This window comes from Vitis riparia, chromosome 4 (assembly GCF_004353265.1).
Source record: "Vitis riparia cultivar Riparia Gloire de Montpellier isolate 1030 chromosome 4, EGFV_Vit.rip_1.0, whole genome shotgun sequence".
Classification (NCBI taxonomy): domain Eukaryota; kingdom Viridiplantae; phylum Streptophyta; class Magnoliopsida; order Vitales; family Vitaceae; genus Vitis; species Vitis riparia.
In genome coordinates this window covers 22,704,657-22,728,318 of record NC_048434.1, presented here as the reverse complement: position 1 = coordinate 22,728,318, position 23,662 = coordinate 22,704,657, and the positions used below count along the sequence as shown (strand labels likewise).

The 23,662-nt window shown below is 35.9% G+C and overlaps 1 protein-coding gene across 1 annotated transcript; it reads left to right on the top strand.

The window, feature by feature from the left end:
- The first annotated feature begins 376 nt into the window (after nucleotides 1-376).
- LOC117913346 (salivary glue protein Sgs-3-like) lies at nucleotides 377-2,022 on the top strand. The gene is made up of 2 exons (XM_034828286.1): nucleotides 377-691; nucleotides 808-2,022. Exons 1-2 carry the CDS (start codon nucleotides 377-379, stop codon nucleotides 1,702-1,704), a joined length of 1,212 nt encoding a protein of 403 aa, XP_034684177.1. The 3' UTR covers nucleotides 1,705-2,022.
- Nucleotides 2,023-23,662: the final 21,640 nt, after the last annotated feature.

Here is a 23,662-nt window from a genome sequence, read left to right as displayed (position 1 = left end):
AAAGGTAAGAATAAAAAAAAAAAAAAAAATCAGAAAAGATAAAGTTCCATGCAGAGCAGTAATCTTAAAATTTTTAAAAATATTAAACGATTTAAAAATGCTAAGCCAGGGTCTTCTAATGATTTTTGTGAGTTAAGATGTAGTTGCCTTATGATTTAAAGTATATAAAAATGCTAGATATGACTTGTTACAATTGCTTAAAAATGCTCCCACAGTTGTTGATGGTACAAATTTAGTAATCGTAAAATTCTGAAGTTGATGGTATTAAAGAGTGTCCTATGCTGTTATAAGAGTAGGAGGAGGTAAATGTGGTGCTTTACACGTAAGCGCTCTGGAAATTAAGCGGCGAAGTTGTATATAAAAAGGGTTGAGAAGGATGGAGGAGCAGAGTCTAAGCCAGAGGTGTGTGGCGGCCAATATGGGCAGGAAAAAAGGGAAGGAAACCTCTGTGGCTTTGTTGAGCACTAGTACTGGTGTGTTGGTCGTAGTTGTTTGTCTGAGTTTGCTCCCAAACACTAATGGGCAGGCCTGTCGAACCCCATTTCGCTGTTCTTCTCCACCCCATCACCTACCTTCTCGCACTCAGCACCGACCACCACCGCCACCACTAAAACGTGGGCGACCATCACCTCCACCACCAAAACGTTGGCGACCACCTCCACCTATACATCGGCGACTACCACCAACCCCAGTGAGGATAGGGCCACCATCACCACCAAAACATCTGCGACCACCACCACCAACCCCACCAAAAACAACACCACGACCTCCGAACAAGGCTCCACCACCACCACCACCACCAAAAAGATCACCACCACCACCACCACAACCAAAAACATCACCACCACCACCACCACCACCACCACCAAAAACATCACCACCACCCCGACCTCCAAAATCATCACCACCACCACCACCTCCTCTAGAAACACCACCACCACCTCCACTAGAAGTACCAGCACCACCACCCCCAAAAAGGTCAAAACCATCCCCACCAAAAACACCACCACCTCCTCCAGAAACATCAACAACACCACCGCCACCACCGAAGACATTAACACCACCACCACCACCACCACCACCACCAAAGGTATCAATACTACCGCCACCACCGCCCCCACCAACAACAAAACCAACGCCACCAAGGAAGCGATCACCACCACCTCCTCCAGAAACATCGACAACACCACCGCCACCACCACCGCCACCACCACCACCACCACCACCAAAGGGACCAATACTACCGCCACCACCGAAACCATCAACACCGTCACCACCACCCCCACCAAAAACAAAACCAACGCCACCAAGGAAGCGATCACCACCACCTCCTCCAGAAACATCAACAACACCACCGCCACCACCAAAGACATTAATACCACGACCACCACCGCCAAAAGCACCAATACTACCGCCACCACCGCCACCACTGAAAATATCAACACCGTCACCACCGCCCCCACCAAAAACAAAACCAACGCCACCAAGGAAGCGATCACCACCACCACCTCCTTCTCGTCGTTAACGTCGTCTCCTTCCTCCTCCTCAGTTGAGCTCTACAACGCCACCTCCCATCACCACCGTCACTGCCTAACCAACATCCTTCACCACCACCGCCACCACCACCACAACCACCACCACCACCACCACCACCAACATAGAAGAAACCTCCTCACGACTCCCTCACCACTGCTGGCTACCTGATGATGTATGCGGCCAACCTTCGCCATCTTGACAACCAAGACAAGGTTGAGAGGCAACTTCAACTAGTTATATGTGACTTATATAAACTGCATTTCTTAAGGACAGAGTTCGGTTGTGTTTATTCACACGACAGGTGTTCAAATCTTTATGCAAGAAATAGTGATCATACTATATGGAGAATAAAGCTGGCTCCTGGTTACTTTTGTCAGCATATGTAATATGTAATAAAGAGTAAAGTGCGCAATCATATTGTCATTTACATCTGTTTGGAATGAAACTATGTGTAAGATCGTATTACAACTGTGTTTTAGTTGGAAATGTCAGCATGAAATATTTTTTGCCTCTTGCCTATAAGTGAAAAGAATTTTTAGTTTCTCTAGAAAATTTCTATCCATGCCATCTGATAATGAAGTTTGTACCAATTCTGTGGGAGTCTTTTATCATCTCTAAATTAACTTTACACTTGAAGTTAAAGTTATTTAAAATGTATTTAATATTGATTTTAGAAAACGTTTTTAATTTTTTTAATATTTTAAAAATAAATTTTTTTAAGTGTTATAGAAGTTAAAAAAATTTCCTAAACATTATACAACACGCACTCTTATTTATTTTTGAGACATTTGTCAACCAGCAAATGGAGCCTTTTAGTTTTCAGCTGTTTCTCATTCTCTTCTGCATCTGCTGTGCTATCACAATATTGCAATTATTGGTTCACTAGTGTTTCTTGATACATGCATGTAGCAAATGTTGGAAAGTAAAATTCAAAAATTAGATTTTAATTTGGTTTCCAAAAATGTGTTAGAATGTTTTTAGTTTTGAGTGGTTAGTTTGGTTTGCATAAATTTTTTTAGTTTTATTTTAAAAAAATAGAAAATAGTGGTGACTTCAATAAAAGATTGAATTTCCCTAATGTCCTTAAAAATTATTTTAATTTTTTTTAAATTTAAGATAATAAAAATATTTTAATACCTATTTTTTAAAAAAGATTTTAATTATTATCATTTTAAGATAAATAGAAAAAAGTTCTTACATTTTGTATAAGAGTAACTATCATTTTCTAATTTCTAAAATAGAAAAACAAAAAATGTATCCAAATGATGCCTTAGTTTCTAGGTTTAGATAACTGGCTGTTAAAAGTTTCAATATTTTTTGATATTACAATTCTTTTATTCATTAGATGTGAGTATTCATTAAAATTTGAGAGAGGAGATTTTTTTACTCATAGAAATCTTAAAATTCTCAAGATTACATTCTCATAGAAGACAACTTATTTATCAAGGTTATTACTAAAGTTTTAAAAGCTTTTAATTAACTCAAAAGATTAAGTAGGAAAGGGTCATAGATAAGCCCATAAATTCCAAGATTAAGCCTATCTTAATATGGTTTATCATAGCTTCGATCAATGGTGGGTTGGTCAAAAGAATCAAGGGACATTGACTTTCATTGTTAAAGATCCATCTTGATTTAGGGTCACCACCACCCTAATGGTAGGTTGGTTCAAGCAATCAAAGAACATGGACTTTCATTGTTATCTTAAGACTCATCTTGATTTGAGCCATTAATTACCACCCCAATAGTGGGTTGGGTGAAGTTATCAAGGAATATGGATTTTTTTTTTAAGGATAAGACTAGATATGTTAGTGGTGGGAGCAACCACCTCAACAGTCAAGTTCTTTACTTGGTAACATTGATGTTAAGGATCTTGATTATACACTTAACTTAGAATGTGAAAGTTGAACGCCCAACATAGAGGTTTTCATAAACTAAGGGTAAAACTAAAAGGCATGTTGATCTTAACTTAGGAAACTTTCAAAGTTTTAGGCAGGATGATCAATTTGAGAGGAACTACCCAGTAATAAGATCATGATTTACCCAACATAGGCTTGATACTTATGATATTAAGATACCTAGCAAAGGATATGTAGTCCATAGAGCTTTACATTTACTAAACTATTGTTCACCTTGAATGCTTGATGTTCAATGCATGATTTTATTTTTTGTTATAGATATCATGTCTTCATTATTATCACTATCATTCTCACAATTAGTTAATGGACTAAGCCCAACTAGAAAAATAATTTGGATATGGTAATCAATAGTAGAAAAGCTAATACAGGTAACATATAGAGTTATTTATTCTTTATGAACAAACTTAGTAGGAAGAAAAAAATGATATATCAAAGATAACATAAAATGGATCAGAAGACCAAGTGCCTCATACTTGGGTCTTTAGATAATGTGTTGCAATAACACATGTTTGTTGCCATGATCTTTCATATTCTTTTTAGTTTACAAGGAATATTTGGTGATAAGGGCAGATAATCTACTCTTAAGACTATTATGAATACTATGGTTTATGTGATCTTAGAGTCCTCATCAAATTCCTTCAAGATGGCTCAGAGGATTCTCAAAGATAAGAACGGTGTTTATGTGGGAGTTAAGGGTTCTTCAAGCTCTTCTACCAAGAAAAAAAAGAACAACACAAAATAAGGAAAGTTTAAGAGAAGGAATGAGAGAGCAAGTTCAGGGGCGAGTGATTCCTTTGTCGCCCTTTGGGACACTAGAAAAGAAAAATTCTTGGATTACCTAAGGAAAAAAGAAAGTACTCATTATATTCTCACTGTTGAATATATAGTGGTAGATTCATTCTAAGCACACTATTTATAATTCTTTACAAAGCTTTCAACAAGTGAGAAGGTTACACGATGGAGATATGCTTACCTTAACTTTAGTTGCAAAGTTAGTTGTGTAGGCTAGTGAAAGATATTACTTCTTCATCTATTACCACTTTTTCCAAGTAATGAGAATAATTAGATCCCATTAAAAGAAAAAAATCTAGCGTTAATCAAACATTTGACTTCTAAAGCCTAAGTGATATTAATCTAAACCGAATCTAAATACTAGCTAAATCTAAACCCTGTGATTTCAATGGATCTTCCAATATGTGAATCTTGTATAGGTGATGAAATGACCAAGAGACCTTTTATTGCTAAAGGACATTGAACAAAAGAATGTTTGGGGTTAGTGCATATTGACATGTGTAGAACTTTTAGTGTTCATACATAAAGTGGGTAGGGGTACTTCATCACTTTTGTTGATAATTACTCTATGTTTGGATATTTGTACCTAGTATATAAGAAATCCATAGTCTTGGATAAATTCATTGAATTTAAGGCAAAATCAAATAACCTATTAGGTAAATACATCAAGGCACTTCAACTAGATTGAAGTGGTGAGTTTATGTCAAGTAAGTTGAATTTTTTCCTTAGGAAGTATAGTACTATTTCCCAATTGAATATAATGGGGACTCCATTACAAAAGGGAGTAAAAAAAAAAAAGAAGAAATTGAACTTTGATGGACATAATGGAATTAATGATAAGTTTCTCATCCCTTCTCACATTCTTTTAGGGATATGTCTTGTAAACTATCTTACTTGCTTTACCTAAGAGGTATATCAATTTGTAAGATATCTAAGAGGATCTCGAGGGTTATTACTTTATAGTCAAAATGATTAGAAAGTATTTTAATTTTCTTTTCTAACAAACTTTAGATTTTTTAGATGTAGACTATATGATAGGTAATAAGGCAAAAAGTGATACAGATTGGAGAACCCTAGAAAATAGTTTCATGTTAGCATAAAATGCTATGAATCCAAGAGTATACACACATACCATTCCTGATGCTTCTAGTACACTAAAGCCTTATCATAGTGCGAGGATATATAGTATCCCACAAATTATGATGAAGTAATGAGTGATGTTGGTGTTTTTTTTTTTTTTTTTTTTTTTTTTTTTTTTTTTTTTTTTAACAAAGGGCTATGAAAAGAGAGTTAAAATCTTTGTATTCTAGCATAGTTTATGATCTTATAGAAACACCTAAAGAGATAACATCCATAGGTTTGAGTTGGTTTGCAAACGGAAGAAAACAACAGATGGACGGCTTGAGACTTACATAACTAAGGTTATAGATGAAGGTTATAATTCAAAACATTGTTTTGATTATGGAAAACCTTTTTGCTAGTAGTCATACTCAATTCCATTAGAGTACTCTTATCCAATGTAGCACATCTCAATTATGAGATATGACAATTGGATATCAAGATAACATTCTCCAATAGATATCTTCATAATTACATCTATATGATACTACTAGGCGTTTTCATGGAAAATGGCTAGGAGCTTCTAGTATGCAAGTTATATATATCCATTAATGGATTAGTGCAAGCATTTAGCTCATGGGACAAGCGTTTTGATAATGAAATCAAGAAACATGATTTTGATCAAAACAAGGATCAACATATATAAACCCCCTTAAGGGTTAGGGCTTTAATTTTTTTTTTCTATCTTTTTATAATCTAGAGAGAGGAATCCTAGCCACCATCCTTCTAAGAGGATTCCACCATTCTCAAGTGCCTAGATTTGGGAAAGACAGCCATCAAGCAAAAGATCTATTGGTTTTTGAATCTGCATTAGCTTCTTCATAAACTAGAATTGATCTAGGAATATCCAAATTATAGGCATATTTTTCAGAGCACATAGATCAATAGTTTTATATGATTTAATGATTTAAATGCTTACGTTGTGTAAGTCTAGAGATCCTTAGGATAGTCATTGGACCTCCATTCTTTTAATTATTTTTAAACCATGTTCACTATTGAGTTTGGTTCATTTCATTCATAGATTTAAAGCCTAAAAATAGAATAAACCTAATTTTTAGGCACATCTCAACTCCCTTTTAAGGTTTAGAGAAGGGGCCACCATATAAGTGAAAGTTATAGATCTTGTTATTAACCTACCTAAATGGGTGTAAATAGGAAGTAATTTTTTTTAACCCAAATTTTATTTCTAAATTTTCTTGAAAAATTGGAGATGAAATAGAGAAATTCAATCACACAAGAACACAACAATTTACTTGGAAAACCACACATAAAGTCCCTAAAAGTCCTTAAAAGACTTTAAAAATGTAAAAACACATGGTTTAGAGATTGTAAAGCATGAATCCAATATCAAAAGAAAAGTATACAAATATATCTAGTCGAAGTTATCTTGAAGTCTTACATCCTAGTACCTATACTAGTATTCACATCTATGACACAACACCACGTGTGCTCTTAATGGACACCTCAATGCCTTTAGGGGATATAGAACTCTCTTACAAATGCAAGAGAAAGAATTATAAACTTTTTAAAGAATTGGAATATAGAAAAAATAACAACTCTTTTTCTAAAATTTCGCATAAAAAAAAAGAAGATTTTTCAAGCATAATAGTTATAGGGATGAAGCCTAACAGACAAAATCCTAAAATTTAAATAACCAATTTTAAAAAATAGAAAACTTAAGAATTGTTGATATTAAAATTTTTAGAATTTCTAGCTCAACTACTTAAGCGCTTGTTAGGAGTGCTTGAGCACTTCTAGCCTTGTTAGGAGCTCTTGAGTGCTTCAGTTGTTCTTAGAAGTACTCAAGTGTTATGCTTGAGTGTTAGTTTTTATGGCTTGAGCACTCGATCAGATTTTTGTTTCAATAATGAAAAAATGTTATGCTCAATTAAAATCCACTAAAGTCCACATGATGCCAAATGTTAGAATTATTAGTTTTTCCCAACATTTCAGATACCTTGAGTCTTCAAAGGAGTGTTAAGACATAGTAATATGACAAGTCCTAAGCCAAGATGAATAAAACAAAATTGTCAACTTAAACTTAGCAATCCAATGCACTAATAATCTCTCTTTGGAAATTTTATCATAAAATACAAATTACATAAACCCCTAATACATTCAAATGCTAACAAATCTCTTAATGTCACTCATCCTAACCAATCATCCAAGGTTTGATGTTCAATGTTCACAATGCATCAAATGAAAAGACTATATGATTTGTTGATGTAGTATCATAATGGTAGCCTATGGAAATTGTAGGGGTCAAATGTAAGGGATGTCTTGAAACGAGATAGTTTAGATGTTAATGCTTGTCTTGAAACAAAGACAATTTTATAGTTAATTTTATTTATTTTGGGTTGTAATTTTGCATTAAGAACATAACTAATTTTCAATATCACCAGTTATATAAGTATGAAAATAATGGGGAGAAGCTAGCTTTTGATCTCTAGAATATTTTCTTTCCTAAATTTTCTTGCTAGAACAATTGGTTTGCACAAATCAAGCATTATGTCTTGGTATTTGTTAGGTATGCGAAAGGTCTGATACTAATATGTTGGAGTAATAGGGTTGATAGAGAAATACAAACAATTACAAAGAAGATAACATTGGGGAGAATTAAACTTTATTGTATTCTACCACTCTTTATTTCTTAAATATTACATATCCGTATTTATAAATATTCAAACTTAACAAAATAGAAACTCTTAGTAATAAAATATAGAAACCTTCTAGGATTTGACAACTTAGAAATAGAAACTAAAATAATTACTCAAAATAAAATATTCTCTCATACCTTTTAAAGACCAAATCTAATTCCAATATTTTGAAAGTTTCTAAAACAAGTTTAACTTTCACACATGCACCCTAAACTTGATTTGTGACTCTAACTAGCATATTCACTCTTCTAAAATATTTAAATTTGAAAGGCTTGGTAAAAATATCCACTCTTTGATCTTCAAATTTTGCATATTTTAATTGCATTTCCTTAATCATAATGCACTCTATAGTGAAATGATATCTTGTATTGATGTGCTTGCTTCAACAATAGAAAACTATATTTTTTTATAATGCAATTGTTGATTTCTTGTTCACATAGTATATGCCTTATTGTTGCTTATGATTGTTTGCCACCAATCTTGCTTTGTATCTTTCTACTTTCTCCTTTACATTCTCTTTTGTCTTGTATACCCATCTTACTCTAATTGTCTTTTTCCTTTTTGGTAGAGATTTTAGTTCTTATGTGTCATTCTTCCATATAGATTTTATTTCCTCATCCATAGCATCTTTCCATATTTGGTTTTGAATTGAATCTTTAAAACTTATTGGTTCATAATTTGAAAAAAGACAAAAGAGGGTTAGGTCATTTTGATTTCTTGTTATCTCATAAGTCTCTTATAAAACTTCTAAAACATGGTATCCTTTTACTTGAGCTTTTTAATGGTGTCCTTTTTCTAATGATGTTGTTGGAACATCATAAGTTGATGAAAGTAGTGATGAAAGTGGAGTAGCAATCTCTTCCAAGTTTTTTTTTTTTTTTTTGTTCTTCTTCATAAAGGAGAGCAGTATCATAATTACCTTCTTGAACATCCCAATCCCATGCTTCTTCTAATTAAACTTGACATCTTTATTTATAATGTACCCTTTGGAGCTTGAGTTATAAACAATGAAAATATATTTTTACTCATGTCATCTTACTTCGATTGCTTTTGATTTGACACATGCAATACCTAGCTTTCCTCCATTTCAAGCTTGTCGAGGTGTTTTATTCCATATACTACTACTTGGAGATTGATTTAACAAATAAACTACACAAATGGCCACTTCAACCCAAAACTCTCTAGGCATCTTCTTATTTTTCAACATACTTCAAGTTATGTAAAAAATAATTCTATTTTTTCTTTCAACTATACTATGTTGTTGTGGAGAGTATGAAACCATTGAAGTGTGACAAACCACATGATTTTCACGTGAATGATTTTTATGTGAATTTGTTTCCTTTATTAGATCTCATTGCTTTAATATTGTGGTCACTTTCCTCTTCAACTAGTGCTTTAAATTACTCAAAAACACTAAAGACTTTTTTTTCCCCAAAAACTACACCCAAAATTTTCTAATAAAATCATCAATTAAAAGCAAAAAAAAATTATTCTTACCAAAAGAGTTTGGATATGAGTTGGGTCGCATGCAACCACATGAATAAGCTCTAGAGGCTTCTTTGCTTTTGTAGTTACTTCTTTTGGAAAACTGTTTCGAGCATGTTTCTAAGTAGGCATCTTTCACATAATTGATATGAGTGATCTACGAAGACAATCCTTTCACCATGTTTTTTTTACTCAACAATTTCAATCCACCAAAATTAAGATGTCAAAATCTTAAGTTTCAAATCCAAGAGGAATCATTAACACAAGATTTTAAATTGGCATGTTGATCTCTTATTGAAAGACACATTGATTTTTCATATGAATATCATAGCCTTTTTCTAAGGGTTGATCCAAACTTAATATATTATTTTTCATGTTAGACAGAAATTAACATTTGAGGTAAATTTATGTCTTCTAGTTTTCAAGCTAATTACGATTTTACCTTTACCCTTGATTAGAATTTTGTATGCATCTATAGAAGCCCATCATCTCACCATATTTTTCTTGCTCAACAATTTCAATCCTTTAAAATTAAGATGTTCAAATCTGAAGTGTCAAATACAAGAGGATTCATTAATACAAGATTTTAGACATTTTATAACGTTTTAAATGTTTCATAAAAACATTTTATTTCTTGTCATAGGCACATTAGCAATTAAACTCACATTTATCCCTTATTTAGAGGCTTTAATTTTTCATATGAATATAATTGTCTTTTTTCTAAGAGTTGACCCAAACTTAATATATTATTTTTCATGTTGGACACATAGTAAACATTCGAGATAAATTAATGCCTTCCATTTTCCAAATGAATTAGGATTTTACCTTTGCCTTTGATTATAATTTTAGATGCATCTCCAAAAGTAACATGACCACTTTTGGATTCATCAAGCTCTACAAACATGTTTTTCAAACCACACATGTGATTGCTTGCCCTTGTGTCAAGATACCATGTGTTTTTCTTTTCACTTTCTCCTTTTATATGCCATTAACACATTAAATTTTTCTTGATCTTTTTTTTCAACATAGTTAGCTTCTCCTTTTATATTATACTGGAACTTCTACATTCATAAGCATAATGACAATATTTGTTACAATTATAACATTGAATTTGAATTTATCATACCTTTCCCTTTCATTTTGCCTTAAGTTATGCCATCTTCCATACCCTCTCAAGCAATATGAGTTTTGACTTACTTCTGTATTGTTAAATGAATTGAAACTACTTCTTCCTCTATTACCTTAGCCACAACCACATCCACGACCATGTCCATGGTTATTTTGACTTATTTCATTAAAATCTTCTTCATTCTCTTTTAATGTAAGTTTTTGTTTGAAGAACTTGTACGTTCTAATTTTTCTTGGTTGTTCCTTTTTAATATCTCTTTATCAATTTGCAATGATCCCATGAGTTGATCTATGGTCATAGAATCTAAATCTTTAGAGTCATCAATACCCACAACAATATAATCAAACTTCAATTCTAAAGATCGAAGTATTTTTTCAATCACAAGAGTCATTTAAACTCTCATAGTTTCTTTTTAATAAACTCATAATAGCCAATACTCTAGAAAAACAACTGGAGATTGAGTTCGATTCTTTCATATTCAAAACTTCAAATTCTTCTCTAAGAATTTGAAGATGACCTTTTTGTACGTTATCAACTCCTTTATGTTTATTTTGTAATATCTCCCAGACTTCCTTGAAGGTAGTTGTACTTGAAATCTTTTCAAAAGTATCTTTATCCAATGCTTGATCGATAATGGTGAGAGGTTTCTTGTCTCTCATCCTTATATCTGTTAAAGAATCGCTTTGAATTGGGGATAGTTTGAATTGGGGATAGTGGGGTTTCATCCAGTGGTTTTTTGTAGTCTTTCTTGACAACCTCCTATGCGTCTTGTAAATTGAGCAAAACTTTCATCTTGAAACTCCAATTGTCATAATTGTCTTTATTGATTTAGAGAACTTGAAACAAATACATCTCACTTGTCATCTTTTTGTATGACTTTGATACTAATTTGTTAGGTATGCGGAAAGTCTAAAACCAATTTGTTGGAGTAATAGGGTTGATCGAGAAACACAAACAATTACAAAGAAAATAAAATTTGGGAGAATTAAAACTATTTGATTCCACCACTCTCTCTTTTTCAAATATTACATAATCTTATTTATAAATACTTAACAAAATAGAAACTCCTAGTAATAAAATATAGAAACCTTCTAAGATTCAACAACTCAAAAATAGAAACTAAAATAATCACTTAAAATAAAATGTTCTCTCTTAACTTTTAAAGACTAAGGTGTTTGTTTTTTTAACTTAGTACCAAATACAATTTGTTTTCTAACTTTAAATTTTTTGTTTTTAACTCTTTTTTTTTTTTCTACTTATTACTTTAAAAAAAAAAATTACTAAATAGAAAAAAACCAAAATATTTAGCTTTTTGTTGAATGTTAAAAATGATTTTTTGAAATAACTAATTAAAATATAATCTCAACACAACCTTCCACCTATTAATACTTAATACTTAACAAAAATAAAATAATAAAAAATAAACAACTTAGTGCTTAACACTATTAAGTTATTTTTAGAGTTAATTTAAATTAAGTTCTATTTATATTTAAGCAAAAAAAAAAAAAAACATTACCCAAATCTAATTCTAATATTTTGAAAGTTTTGAAGTCAAGTTCAATTTCCAAACAGCATTGAGTAGTATCTGCAATTAGTAGGGTTGAGTGGCACCTGCTGCTCTTGAATGATCCCCCAAGAGTCCTTATTCAGATTCTGTAGGTCAAGGGTCTGGTTCCTGATCATCTCTGAAGCAAGTTGGCCTGCATCAAAGTGTTATCAGAGCACGTTGCTCTGTTGCTGCACTCAAAATCTTGCTTCCGGTTTGAAATATTGTCTCATGACATTGAGAATGGTTCATGGACTAAGAAGAAATATTGATGAATTAATTTATGAGCTGAGGTTGAAGAATTGCATCAATCAAACCAAGCTCTCCAGCAGCAAGTGGATGAACTCCTTCCAAGAATTCCGACTATTTCAAATCAAGGTGGAAGCAGTATTCTAGGTGGATCTAGGAGTGAGAATGGGAATGACAAAGCAAAATCTTCTCATTCTAGCAGAACATTAGAGAATTCAGTCCAAAAATTCCTTTTTCATCGAATGATTGGTGAGGGCACTTGAAGAGGCAGATCGAACTATCCACATTAATGTACCAGACTTTGAAGGAAGACTGAATCGTGATGACTATAGTCATAGCGATTGGATAGCCTCTTTAGAAGCCTTTTTTAAATGGAAGAATTTCTCTGACGAGAAAAAATTTCAGTTTGTTGCCACAAAGTTGAAGGGTCATGCTCTGGTTTGGTTGCAGCAATATCAGCTATCATGATCACAATCGAAGAGGAATTCCAAGGGTGAATATGTGTGCTAAGATGAAGCTAAGGCTAGAAGAAAATTTCTGCCATTAGATTATCCACAGACTTTGTATTGCAAAATTCATCAATTGCTCTAGAAAAATCATCAAACAGTGGCAGATTATACTGAGCAATTTTATAAATTGATGAGTAGTATTAATTTAAATGATGATCAACTTGTGGCGCAGTATTTAAGTGGGCTGAAGTAACTTGCGAGGGAACTCTTGTTGCATTCCATCCAGTCTTTGGAAGAGGCATATCAAATTGCACTTAAAGCAGAGAAGAATATTAAATGGGGATTTGTTAACAAGGGAGAGAGCTCTAGGGCTTCTAAGGAGAAATCCATGTTTTAAGGAAAGACGAGTTCCACAACAACTTCATAGCATCCAAATCCACGTTTTGGGGTTGGAATTAAAGGGCTTGGAAAGATTGGTTCTTCATTCATAACCAAGTGTTTTAGGTGTAGAGAGTCAGGCCACTGCTCTTATGAATGTCCTACAAAAAAAGTTGGAAGTTAATCTTGTTGAAGAGTGGCAGAGTGAAGATCAAAAAGAGCCAGCTTTTTTATGAAGATCTTGAAGAGGGATTGGGGAAGAAAGACATGAGCCAAATTTGGATGCTAAAAGCCTTATTATTTGCTGAATATTGATAGTCTCAGAAAATGACCTATGTCTACGAAATAATGTTTTTAGAACCCATTGTTTTTCTTATGGAAAGAAATGTGTTTTGATGATTGATTCAGGCAGTATTGAGAATATGGTGCCTACAGTTATGGTGAACGAGCTGAAACTTAATACACATACAACATTCTAATAGATGGAAAATAAAGTGTTTAAAAGATGTAAACTTAAATTCTCTATTAAGAAGTATGAAGATGAGATTTATTTTGATGTCCTCCATTTGGATGCTTGTTGTTTGCTTCATGGAAGCCCTCAGCAGTTTGATTGAAATGTTTGGGCACGATGGAAGGAAGAATACTTACGGTCTTTTCAAAAATGGAATTAAATGTGTAACTGCCCTTGAAGGATATACCTAGCATAGTCCTATCTGGAAATCAAATTAGCTTGTTGCCAAATAAGGAATTTGAACAAGCTTGGAAAGAGGGTGACATGACATACTTTCTGATAGCTTCCGAGAAGCCCAGTGAAGTGACAGAGGTTCCAAAGGAAGTAGAAAGCTTGCTGGCTAGATTTGAAGGCTTAGCTCTGTTGGCGTGAGCTATTCTCTGAACCATTAAAGGAGAAAAATCAATCACTGCAATCAATCACTGCAATCCCTCAGCAATTGTAGCCGTAATCCATGTAGTCCATGTATAGCTTTTCTTTTGTCTATATATACACTTGTACTATGATGAATTGATAGAATAAAAATATATGATTTTATCTCAGACCAACATGGTATCAGAGCAGAATTCGATCCTCTACCCTCTGTTCAACCAAATTTCTTAAAAACAGAGCCCAAACTCCTTTCACATGGCAGATACAGATCCTCACTCGGGTGAGCACTCGGGTGAATCTTCAATCCCGCCATCTGTACTGTCTGAACTAACGGCAAGGATGACAGAAGCTTTGAGTAAAGCTCCGACGTCCATTCCAACCACCGACTCAGCAATTGCCCCGATTGGCATCAAACTAGATGGCACGAATTACGCTCTCTGGTCACAAGTCGTAGAGATGTATGTCGTAAGCAAGGATAAACTGGGCTACATCAACGGCGACCTTCCTCAACCATTAACAACCGACTCTTCCTTCCGTAGGTGGCGGACTGAGAATGCAACTGTGAAAGGATGGCTGATTGGTTTGATGGATCCATCCCTTATTGGCAACTTCATTCGGTTTCCAACGGCAAAGCAAGTTTGGGATGCAATTGCAACCACTTATTTTGATGGAAGTGATGCAACCCAAGTTTATGAACTCCGGCGACGAGTGGCGCGACTCAGGCAGGGTAGTGGCTCTCTGGAAAAATACTATAATGATCTCCAAGGTCTATGGCGGGAGATTGATTTCCGTCGTCCCAATCCAATGCAATGTCCAGTAGATATCCAATATTTTAACAATATGCTGCAGGAGGATCGGGTATATACTTTTCTTGATGGTTTGGATGATAAACTTGATAATATTAGAAGTGATGTGTTGCAGCTTAAGCCATTTCCCACAGTGGAACAGGCATATGCCCATGTTCGTAGAGAAGTTGTGCGTCAGGCGGTGATGATAGCCAATAATGGAGAAGAGGCGGCTGGAGCAGTGATGGCTTCACGAAGCCTCAAACAAGGGTCCTCCACTGCAACCAACTCTCTGTCATTGAATGGAAATTTTTCTAAGTCAAATGGCCCATCCAATGACATGAAATGCTCTCATTGTGGAAATTCGAAGCATACTCGAGACACATGCTTCAAACTACATGGCTACCCAGATTGGTGGCATGAATTACAAGCCAAGAGGCGACGAGATGGGAATGGGAATGATGGTGGAGCCAGCAAAAATGCAGCTAATGGCACGGGCAAGGCCGCGATAGCCTCGGCTGAGTCCCAATTGTCACTTATTCCGACAACAACAGTTGATTTGGATACAGGTATGAGTTTTCTCGGGACCAATACCAATGAATCATATGATGGTTGGATTCTTGATTCAGGGGCGACAGACCACATGACGTATGATGCAAGTGATTTTTCTAAACGATCCTCTCCTCGGCGTACTAGCATTGCTAATGCTAATGGGGACATTTCTTTGGTAAAAGGGGCTGGTACAGTGATGATATCACCAGCTCTCTCCTTAACCAATACCCTTTTTGTACCCTCATTGTCTCATAAATTATTGTCAGTGAGCCAAGTCACGAAGGAGTTAAATTGTATTGTTCTAATTTATCCAACCTTTTGTCTTCTTCAGGATATTCTCACCAAGGAGATAATTGGGCGTGGTACTAAAAATGGGGGGCTCTACTATATGGAAGATTTTAGCATCGGTCAAGCTAACTATACGAGAAGCTCTAGTGATCGAAATAAAGCGAACATTTTGTTGTGGCATCGTCGATTAGGACATCCTTCATTTGGATATTTGAAACTTGTATTTCCTGCTTTATTTTCGGGTTTGTCGAATTTGGATTTTAAATGCGAGACATGCATCTTAGCTAAAAGTCATCGTGTTAGTTATCCTTTGAGTTTTAATAAGAGTCAGATGCCTTTTGAATTGATTCACTCTGATGTGTGGGGTCCATCTCCCAAATCCACTATATCTAGGGTTCGATGGTTTGTGATTTTTGTGGATGATTGCACTCATGTGACATGGTTGTATCTAATGAAGAATAAGGATGAAGTTTTCTTTGTTTTTTGCTCATTTCATGAGATGGTTAAAACTCAGTATTCTGCTACAATTCGCATACTTCGATCCGATAATGGTGGAGAGTATATGCATCGTGACTTCAAAAATTATTTCAGTCACCATGGCTTGATTCATGAAACTACCTGTCCTCAAACACCACAACAAAATGGAATTTCCGAAAGGAAAAATCGGCATATTTTAGAGACTGCTCGGGCTATTCTTCTTGGTGCTCATGTACCTAATCATTTTTGGACTGATGCTGTCACTACAGCAGTTCACCTTATTAATCGGATGCCTTCTAAGGTTCTTAAGTTCAAGACTCCTCTCCAGGCTCTATCCACTATCCACTCTCTACCTACTACCTTAATGCTTCCGTCTCGAGTATTTGGCTATGTTGCCTTCGTTCATTTACACAAGAATCAACGCACTAAACTCGATCCCTGCGTAGTCCGGTGTCTTTTTTTGAGGTATGGCCTACATCAAAAGGGATATCGCTGTTATGATCCATCTAATCATCGCACCTATGTGACGATGGATGTCACCTTCTTGGAATAAGAGACTTTCTACTCTCCGACTACATCCACTTCTACTCTTTAGGGGGTGCCTCAAAATAAAGAGTTGAATTGGCTGAGGTTTGATTGGGAGCCTGTTGTTTCTGTATCCAATACAGAACTTGATGTTGAGCCTGATGTTGAGCCTGTTGTTTCTGTATCCAATACAGAACCTGATGTTGACACAGAACCTGGTGTTCTACCATTAGTAATTGAAGAGCAACAACCACAGCAGTCGATAGTACCCCCTCATTCCACAGTATCCAAAGACCCGTCTCTTGAGAATATTTCTGAGGTAAGTTCCCTGAACACTCTGAGTACACCTGTGTTAACTAATGATGGTCATGTGGGCTATGAGTTACCATACAGGCATAATCGAGGCAAGCCACTAGATAGATACTCTCCTAACATAGAAGACCGGAGGTTGAAATACCCGATTGCTAACTATGTATCCACAAAGACACTTCTTGAACCTCTAAAGACTTTCGCAAATGCACTCTCCTCGTGTCAGGTTCCTACAAGCGTTGAAGAAGCAATGAAAGACCCGAGGTGGGTCCAGGCTATGAAGGAGGAGATGGAGGCACTATTGAAAAATAAGACCTAGATTCTTGTCAATCTACCTAAAGGACAGAAAATAGTGGGGTGCAAGTGGGTGTTTTCTATCAAATACAAGGTAGATGGAACAATTGAGCGTTACAAGGCGAGACTTGTAGCAAAGGGATTCACGTAGACATACGGAGTTGACTATCAGGAAACATTCTCACCCGTTGCCAAACTAAATACGGTGAGAGTATTGTTGTCACTTGCAGCAAATCTGGATTGGCCCCTGCATCAGTTCGATGTAAAGAATGCGTTTTTACATGGTGATCTAGAAGAAGATATATATATGGACATTCCCTCAGGATATGTAGCCAACACAGAAGGCAACATTGTTTGCAAATTACAAAGAACTCTATACGGGTTGAAACAATCACCTCGAGCTTGGTTTGGGAGATTCAATACGGCAATGAAAAAGTATGGATTCCAGCAAAGTAACTCTGATCACACTTTGTTCCTAAAGGATAGACAGGGCAAACTGACTGCTCTAATAGTCTATGTAGACGATATGATCATCACAGGAGACGATTCAGAGGAGATAGCGAGACTTCAAGAGCAGTTGGCATCTGAATTTGAAATGAAGAACCTAGGAGGACTAAAATACTTTCTGGGAATTGAAGTTGCTAGATCAAAGCGAGGTATATTCCTGTCTCAGAGAAAATATATTTTAAACCTATTAACAGAGGTTGGATTACTTGATTGTAAGCCTACAGAAACTCCAATAATTCCGAATCACAAACTTGGAGAATATCCCAATCAAATACCAACAGACAAAGGAAGGTATCAAAGACTGGTAGGCAAGCTTATTTATCTTTCTCACACACGGCCGGATATTGCTTATGCAGTAAGTGTGGTAAGCCAGTTTATGCATTGTCCAAGTGAAGATCATATGAGTGCCGTTATGCAGATTTTGAGATATTTGAAGTCGTCCCCTAGAAAGGGACTTATGTTCTAAAAAAATGATCACCTAAGAGTAGAAGGATATACAGACGCAGATTGGGCAGGGAACATCATGGATAGGAAATCCACCTCAGGCTACTTCACTTTTGTTGGAGGAAACTTGGTTACTTGGAGAAGCAAAAAACAGAAGGTGATCGCTCTATCCAGTGCGGAAGCTGAGTTTCGTGGAATGGCTAAAGGGCTATGTGAGTTATTGTGGCTTAGGAGACTTCTAACGGAGATTGGTTTTGCCCCTGACTCCGAGATGAAGTTGTTTTGTGATAATAAAGCAGCAATTGACATCTCCCATAATCCCATTCAACATGATCGGACTAAGCACGTAGAAGTAGATCGACACTTTATTAAACAAAATCTTGATGCAAAGATTATCCAATTCCCTTTTGTGAAATCCAAAGACCAATTGGCCGATATTCTTACAAAAGCTGTGAGCAGTAAAATATTCCATCACTCACTAGACAAGTTGGGACTTATTGATATTTACGTACCAACTTGAGGGGGAGTGTTGGCATGAGCTGTTCTCTGAACCATTAAAGGAGAAAAATCAATCACTGCAATCAGTCACTGCAATCCCTCAGCAATTGTAGCCGTAATCCATGTAGTCCATGTATAGCTTTTCTTTTGTCTATATATACACTTGTACTCTAATGAATTGATACAATAAAAATATATGATTTTATCTCAGACCAACAAGCTCTATAGGAACTTCTTGCTGGTTTGCCTCACCTCTGAAACGTCTAACATCAAATTGACTTCATTCCAGGTGTAGTCCTTCCTAACTTGCCTCATTATCAAATGTCACCTAAGGAATACGTTAAACTAAAAGCACAGGTTGAAGGTTTAATTAGAAAGGGGTTAATTAGAGATTCACTTAGTCCTTGCACGGTTCCAGCTCTCTTAACGCCAAAGAAAGACGGAACCTAGCTAGAGGATGTGTATGATCGCAGAGCAGTAAATATAATTACTGTGAAGTACAGGTTTCCTGTACGCCATCTTGACAATATGTTTTGACATTTTTGCTGGAGCAAACATCTTTTCAAAGATTGATCTTCGCAGTAGGTACCACCAAACCCGTGTAAGGCCCAGGCTTTCAAAACTAAGGGTTGTTTGAGTGGTTTGTGATGCTGTTTGGCCTATCCAATGCTTGCATGGTCAAGAGCAAATTCAACATCCAAAGCATTTGAACAACGCATATGAGGTGCTACATGATAACCAGCTTTACAACAATATTAAGAAGTGCTGTTTCTTGAATGAAGGGATAGCTAGAAGAAATCAATTAGCTTCAGTCCAGTAACAGCTAGCTTCAGTTCAATAACAGCTAAACTACCTCACCTGTAATCCACTGTATCTCATTCTGTTAAAACATTAATCCATTTGGATTAGTTGCAAATCTTGAAGACTAAACTATAAAGGACGTAAGAATGTAAACAAGCAACTTCACTTAGAAAATAAAATTCTTCAGCTACCTTTCATCATTTCTTTCTCTTCCTAATTTCTTATTTCTTAACATGGTATTAGAGCAGGTTCTATCCTAAACCATGGAAACCTCCTCAGCAACCTCCATGGAGAACTCTGCAAGAACCACCAGTCTTCTTCCAGTTTCTTTTTCTCATCCAATCTCGTCCGAGTTGGACAACAAAAACTTTCTGGTATGGTGAAAACATGTACTAACGATGTTAAGAGGTCATAAACTTCAATTTTTTCTTTCTGAATCAATGATTCTGCCCTCAAAGTTCCTGTTTCTAGATGATGAACATCAACAACTCGCCAACCCTAAGTTTCAAGATTGCATGGGAACAACAGGACCAACTCATCATGTCATGGATCCTTGCATCCATATCAGATGCTCTTTAAACACATTTGGTAAACTGTGATACTTCAGCTCAGGTGTGGAATACCCTTGAACAACATTTTGTCACTCAAGTGTGAGCCAAAATAACTCAGTTCAAGACTTAGTTGCACAACACAAAGATAGATGACATCAGAAACATTGTTGATCACCTTGCACTAGTTGGCCATAATCTTTCTGATAAAGATCATATAGATGCAATCTTTACAGGATTACCTCAAGAGTATGAAACGTTCATCATTTCAGTAAGCTCAAGAATCAACCCATATACTGTTGAAGAGATTGAAGCACTCCTCCTTCCCCATGAAATTCATATTGAGGAAAGCATCAAGATTCATGAATTCTCCTCTCAGTTTAGTTCACTTGGTCATGTTCAATGGTCCCTCCAACTTCAAGCAAAGACTTGACAACAAAGTTTTTAGCATGAACTCATCCACATTCTCTAGAAATGGAATACACCACAACCGTGGAAACTCATCACAACGTGGAAGAGGAAGATTTGGCAGACATGCTTGGAGAAACAACAATAAAACTCAATGTCAGCTCTGTTTTAGAATGGGACATGTAGTCATGTAATACTATTACAGATTTGATCAATCTTTTATTGGTCCCTCACAACTTCAAGGATACCATCCACAAGGAAACATAGCCTACTTTCCACAACTTTCTAAACACATCTTCCCAGGATTTCCAGCTTCATTAACAACACACCTCACAACACCAGTAGCAACTACCCACCTCTCCAAACTAGAAGTCTCAAATGACACCAACTGGTACCCAGATTCCACAGCAACAAACCATCTCACACCTAATCTCAACAATCTTATGATCAAGTCATAGTTCCCTACATCAGAACAGGTCCTCGTGGGAAATGGTAAGGGACTCCTAATACACATAGTGGACATACTTCATTCCCATCACCATTTATTCCATCCAAATTCTTTACCCTAAAACAACTTCTACATGTTCTAGAAATTGCCAAAAACCTGCTTAGTGTTTCAAAGTTTGCTAATGATAATTGTATGTTTTTTGTATTCCATCCAGATTCCTGCTTTTGTAAGGATCTTGTAACTAAACTAATCCTCTTACATGGTCAGCTTAAAGGAGAACTATGTGTTTGACAACACAACACTAAATATCAATCATCAATTGAAGCTGTCCTCCTCCAGTTTTCAAAGCCTGAAGACTTCCAGCTTCTCCTATTTCACAACAACATTTGTCTCTCCAAAGACTTCAATAGTAGTTTCTACACCCAAGAACCCTCACTCACAGTTTAGCTTATGGCATAATAGACTCGGTCATCCCTTTGCAAAAATTTTCTCTTGTACTCAACAAATGTAATCTTTCACATCTTAATAAAAGATCATTCATTGTTTGATTTGCCTACTACATGGGTAAAATTCACAAGCTCTCATTCCCTCATTCCACAACACCCTTGGACCTGATTCATTTAGACCTTTAGGGACCTACCTTAATACCTTCTTCCAACGAATACAGGTATTATATTCATTTTATCAATGCCTACTCTTGGTTCACTTGGATATATATGCTCAAACAAAAATCTAAAGCATTTCAAGCTTTAACTTCAAGACACAAGTGTAACTTCAACCCGGTCACAAGATTTAATCTGTGCAATTTGATTAGGGAGGAGAATATCAAGCATTTATGCATTATCTCCTCTCCAATGGAATAATCATAGGACCTCATGCCCTTATACGCATGAACAGGATGGCATTACTGAACAAAAACATTGGCACATTATTGAACATGGTCTCACTCTATTAGCTCAAGCATATCTTCCCTTCAAATACTGGGATGAAACCTTTCGTACTTGTGTTTTTCTAACCAATAGGTTGCCCACCCCAATTCTAAAGAACAAATCCTCACTTGAAGTCCTCTTTCATACAACACCTTCCTACTCCCAGCTCAAAGTGTTTAGCTGCACCTGTTACCGTAATATCTACACTTATAACAAGCATAAACTACAATACCAATCCCTACTTTGCACCTTCCTTGGCTACAACCTTAACCACAAAGGGTACAAGTGTCTTAGCCCAAATAGTAAAATTTTCATTTCTTGGGATGTCCTTTTTGATGAATATAATTTTCCTTTTGCATAGTAACAATTTATCACTTCATTCAGCACATCTGCTACTCTCATCCCTCTGCTACCTTCCTCTCCATTACTAGATCTCCAACCTTCATCCACATCCCCAGCAACCACACCTGTATTGCCCCTCACCACTACCAATACCACATCACATTCTCAGCAACCTACCTCCCCCACTGATTTTTCTTTATATGTCTAGCTTCCACTTTCTGCCTTGTCTCCTTAACCTCCTATCACCCATCCCATGGTTACTCGGTAAAAAATGGCATATTTAAACCCAAAGCATATATCACATTTGTACTTCCATCTTTAACCACTGAAACTCTTTGGATAATTCACTAGAAGCAGGCCATGATAGACAGATACTTGGCTTTCCTACGCAACAATACCTAGTGCCTTGTCCCTCTTCTAACAAACCACAAACCAATTGGTTGCAAATGGGTTTTCAAGATCAAAGAAAATCCCAATGACACAATCAACAAATACAAAGTTTGGTTGGTTGCGAAGGGCTTTCATCGAGTTGTTGGCTTTAAATTCAATGAAACTTTTAGCCCTATTGTAAAATCAACCACCATCCGAGCTGTTCTTACAATTGCCTTAATTATGAACTAGAATATTCGACAACTTGATATCAACAATGCTTTCCTCAATGGAGGTTTTTAAGAAGACATTTTCAGGCATCAACAAACCAGGTTTGTTGATCATCTAAGACCAAATTTTGTATGCAAACTCAACAAGTCTCTATATGGTCTTAACCAAGCCCCTAGAGCCTGGTTTAAAAAGCTTTGTCATGCATTTGTTGCTCTTGGTTTTATATCTACCAAATCTGACCAATCTCTCTTTGTTAACATCATATTTCATTACTCTACTTGCGTTCTTGTCTATGCCATTGATATTCTACTCAGTGGAAGTAGTGTGCTTTTCATTCAACAAATAGTCAACTTTATCGAAACATTGTTAGTGCCCTCTAATATGTCACTATTACATGCCCTGAAATCACCTATAGCATAAATCATGTTTGTCAATTCATGCAAATGCCTCTTACTACTCATTGGAAGGTTGTCAAAAGAATACTTCAATACTTAGCAGATACTCTCCACCATGGCCTTCATCTCAAACATTGCACCACCTCTCATCTTGATATAACTAGTTTATGTGATGCTGGTTAGGCCTCCAACATCAATGATCGCCACTCAACCTCAGGTTACTACCTCTTTCTTGGTCCCAACCTCATCTCCTGGCATTCTTGCAAGTAAACATACCATCTCCAAGTCCTTTGTCAAAGTTGAATACCACAGTGTGTTGGGCTTTGTGGAGCCTAGTTTTGTTTGATCCAATTTGACGACCCGACCCGAATAA

What these genes read in the sequence shown, in the direction of transcription:
- LOC117913346 (XM_034828286.1), top strand. Translation starts at nt 377, where the DNA reads ATGGAGGAGCAGAGTCTAAGCCAGAGGTGTGTGGCGGCCAATATGGGC. An exon ending in GGCGACTACCACCAACCCCA is followed by an intron (nt 692 to 807) that starts GTGAGGATAGGG and finishes ACCACCAAAAAG; the next exon opens with ATCACCACCACCACCACCAC.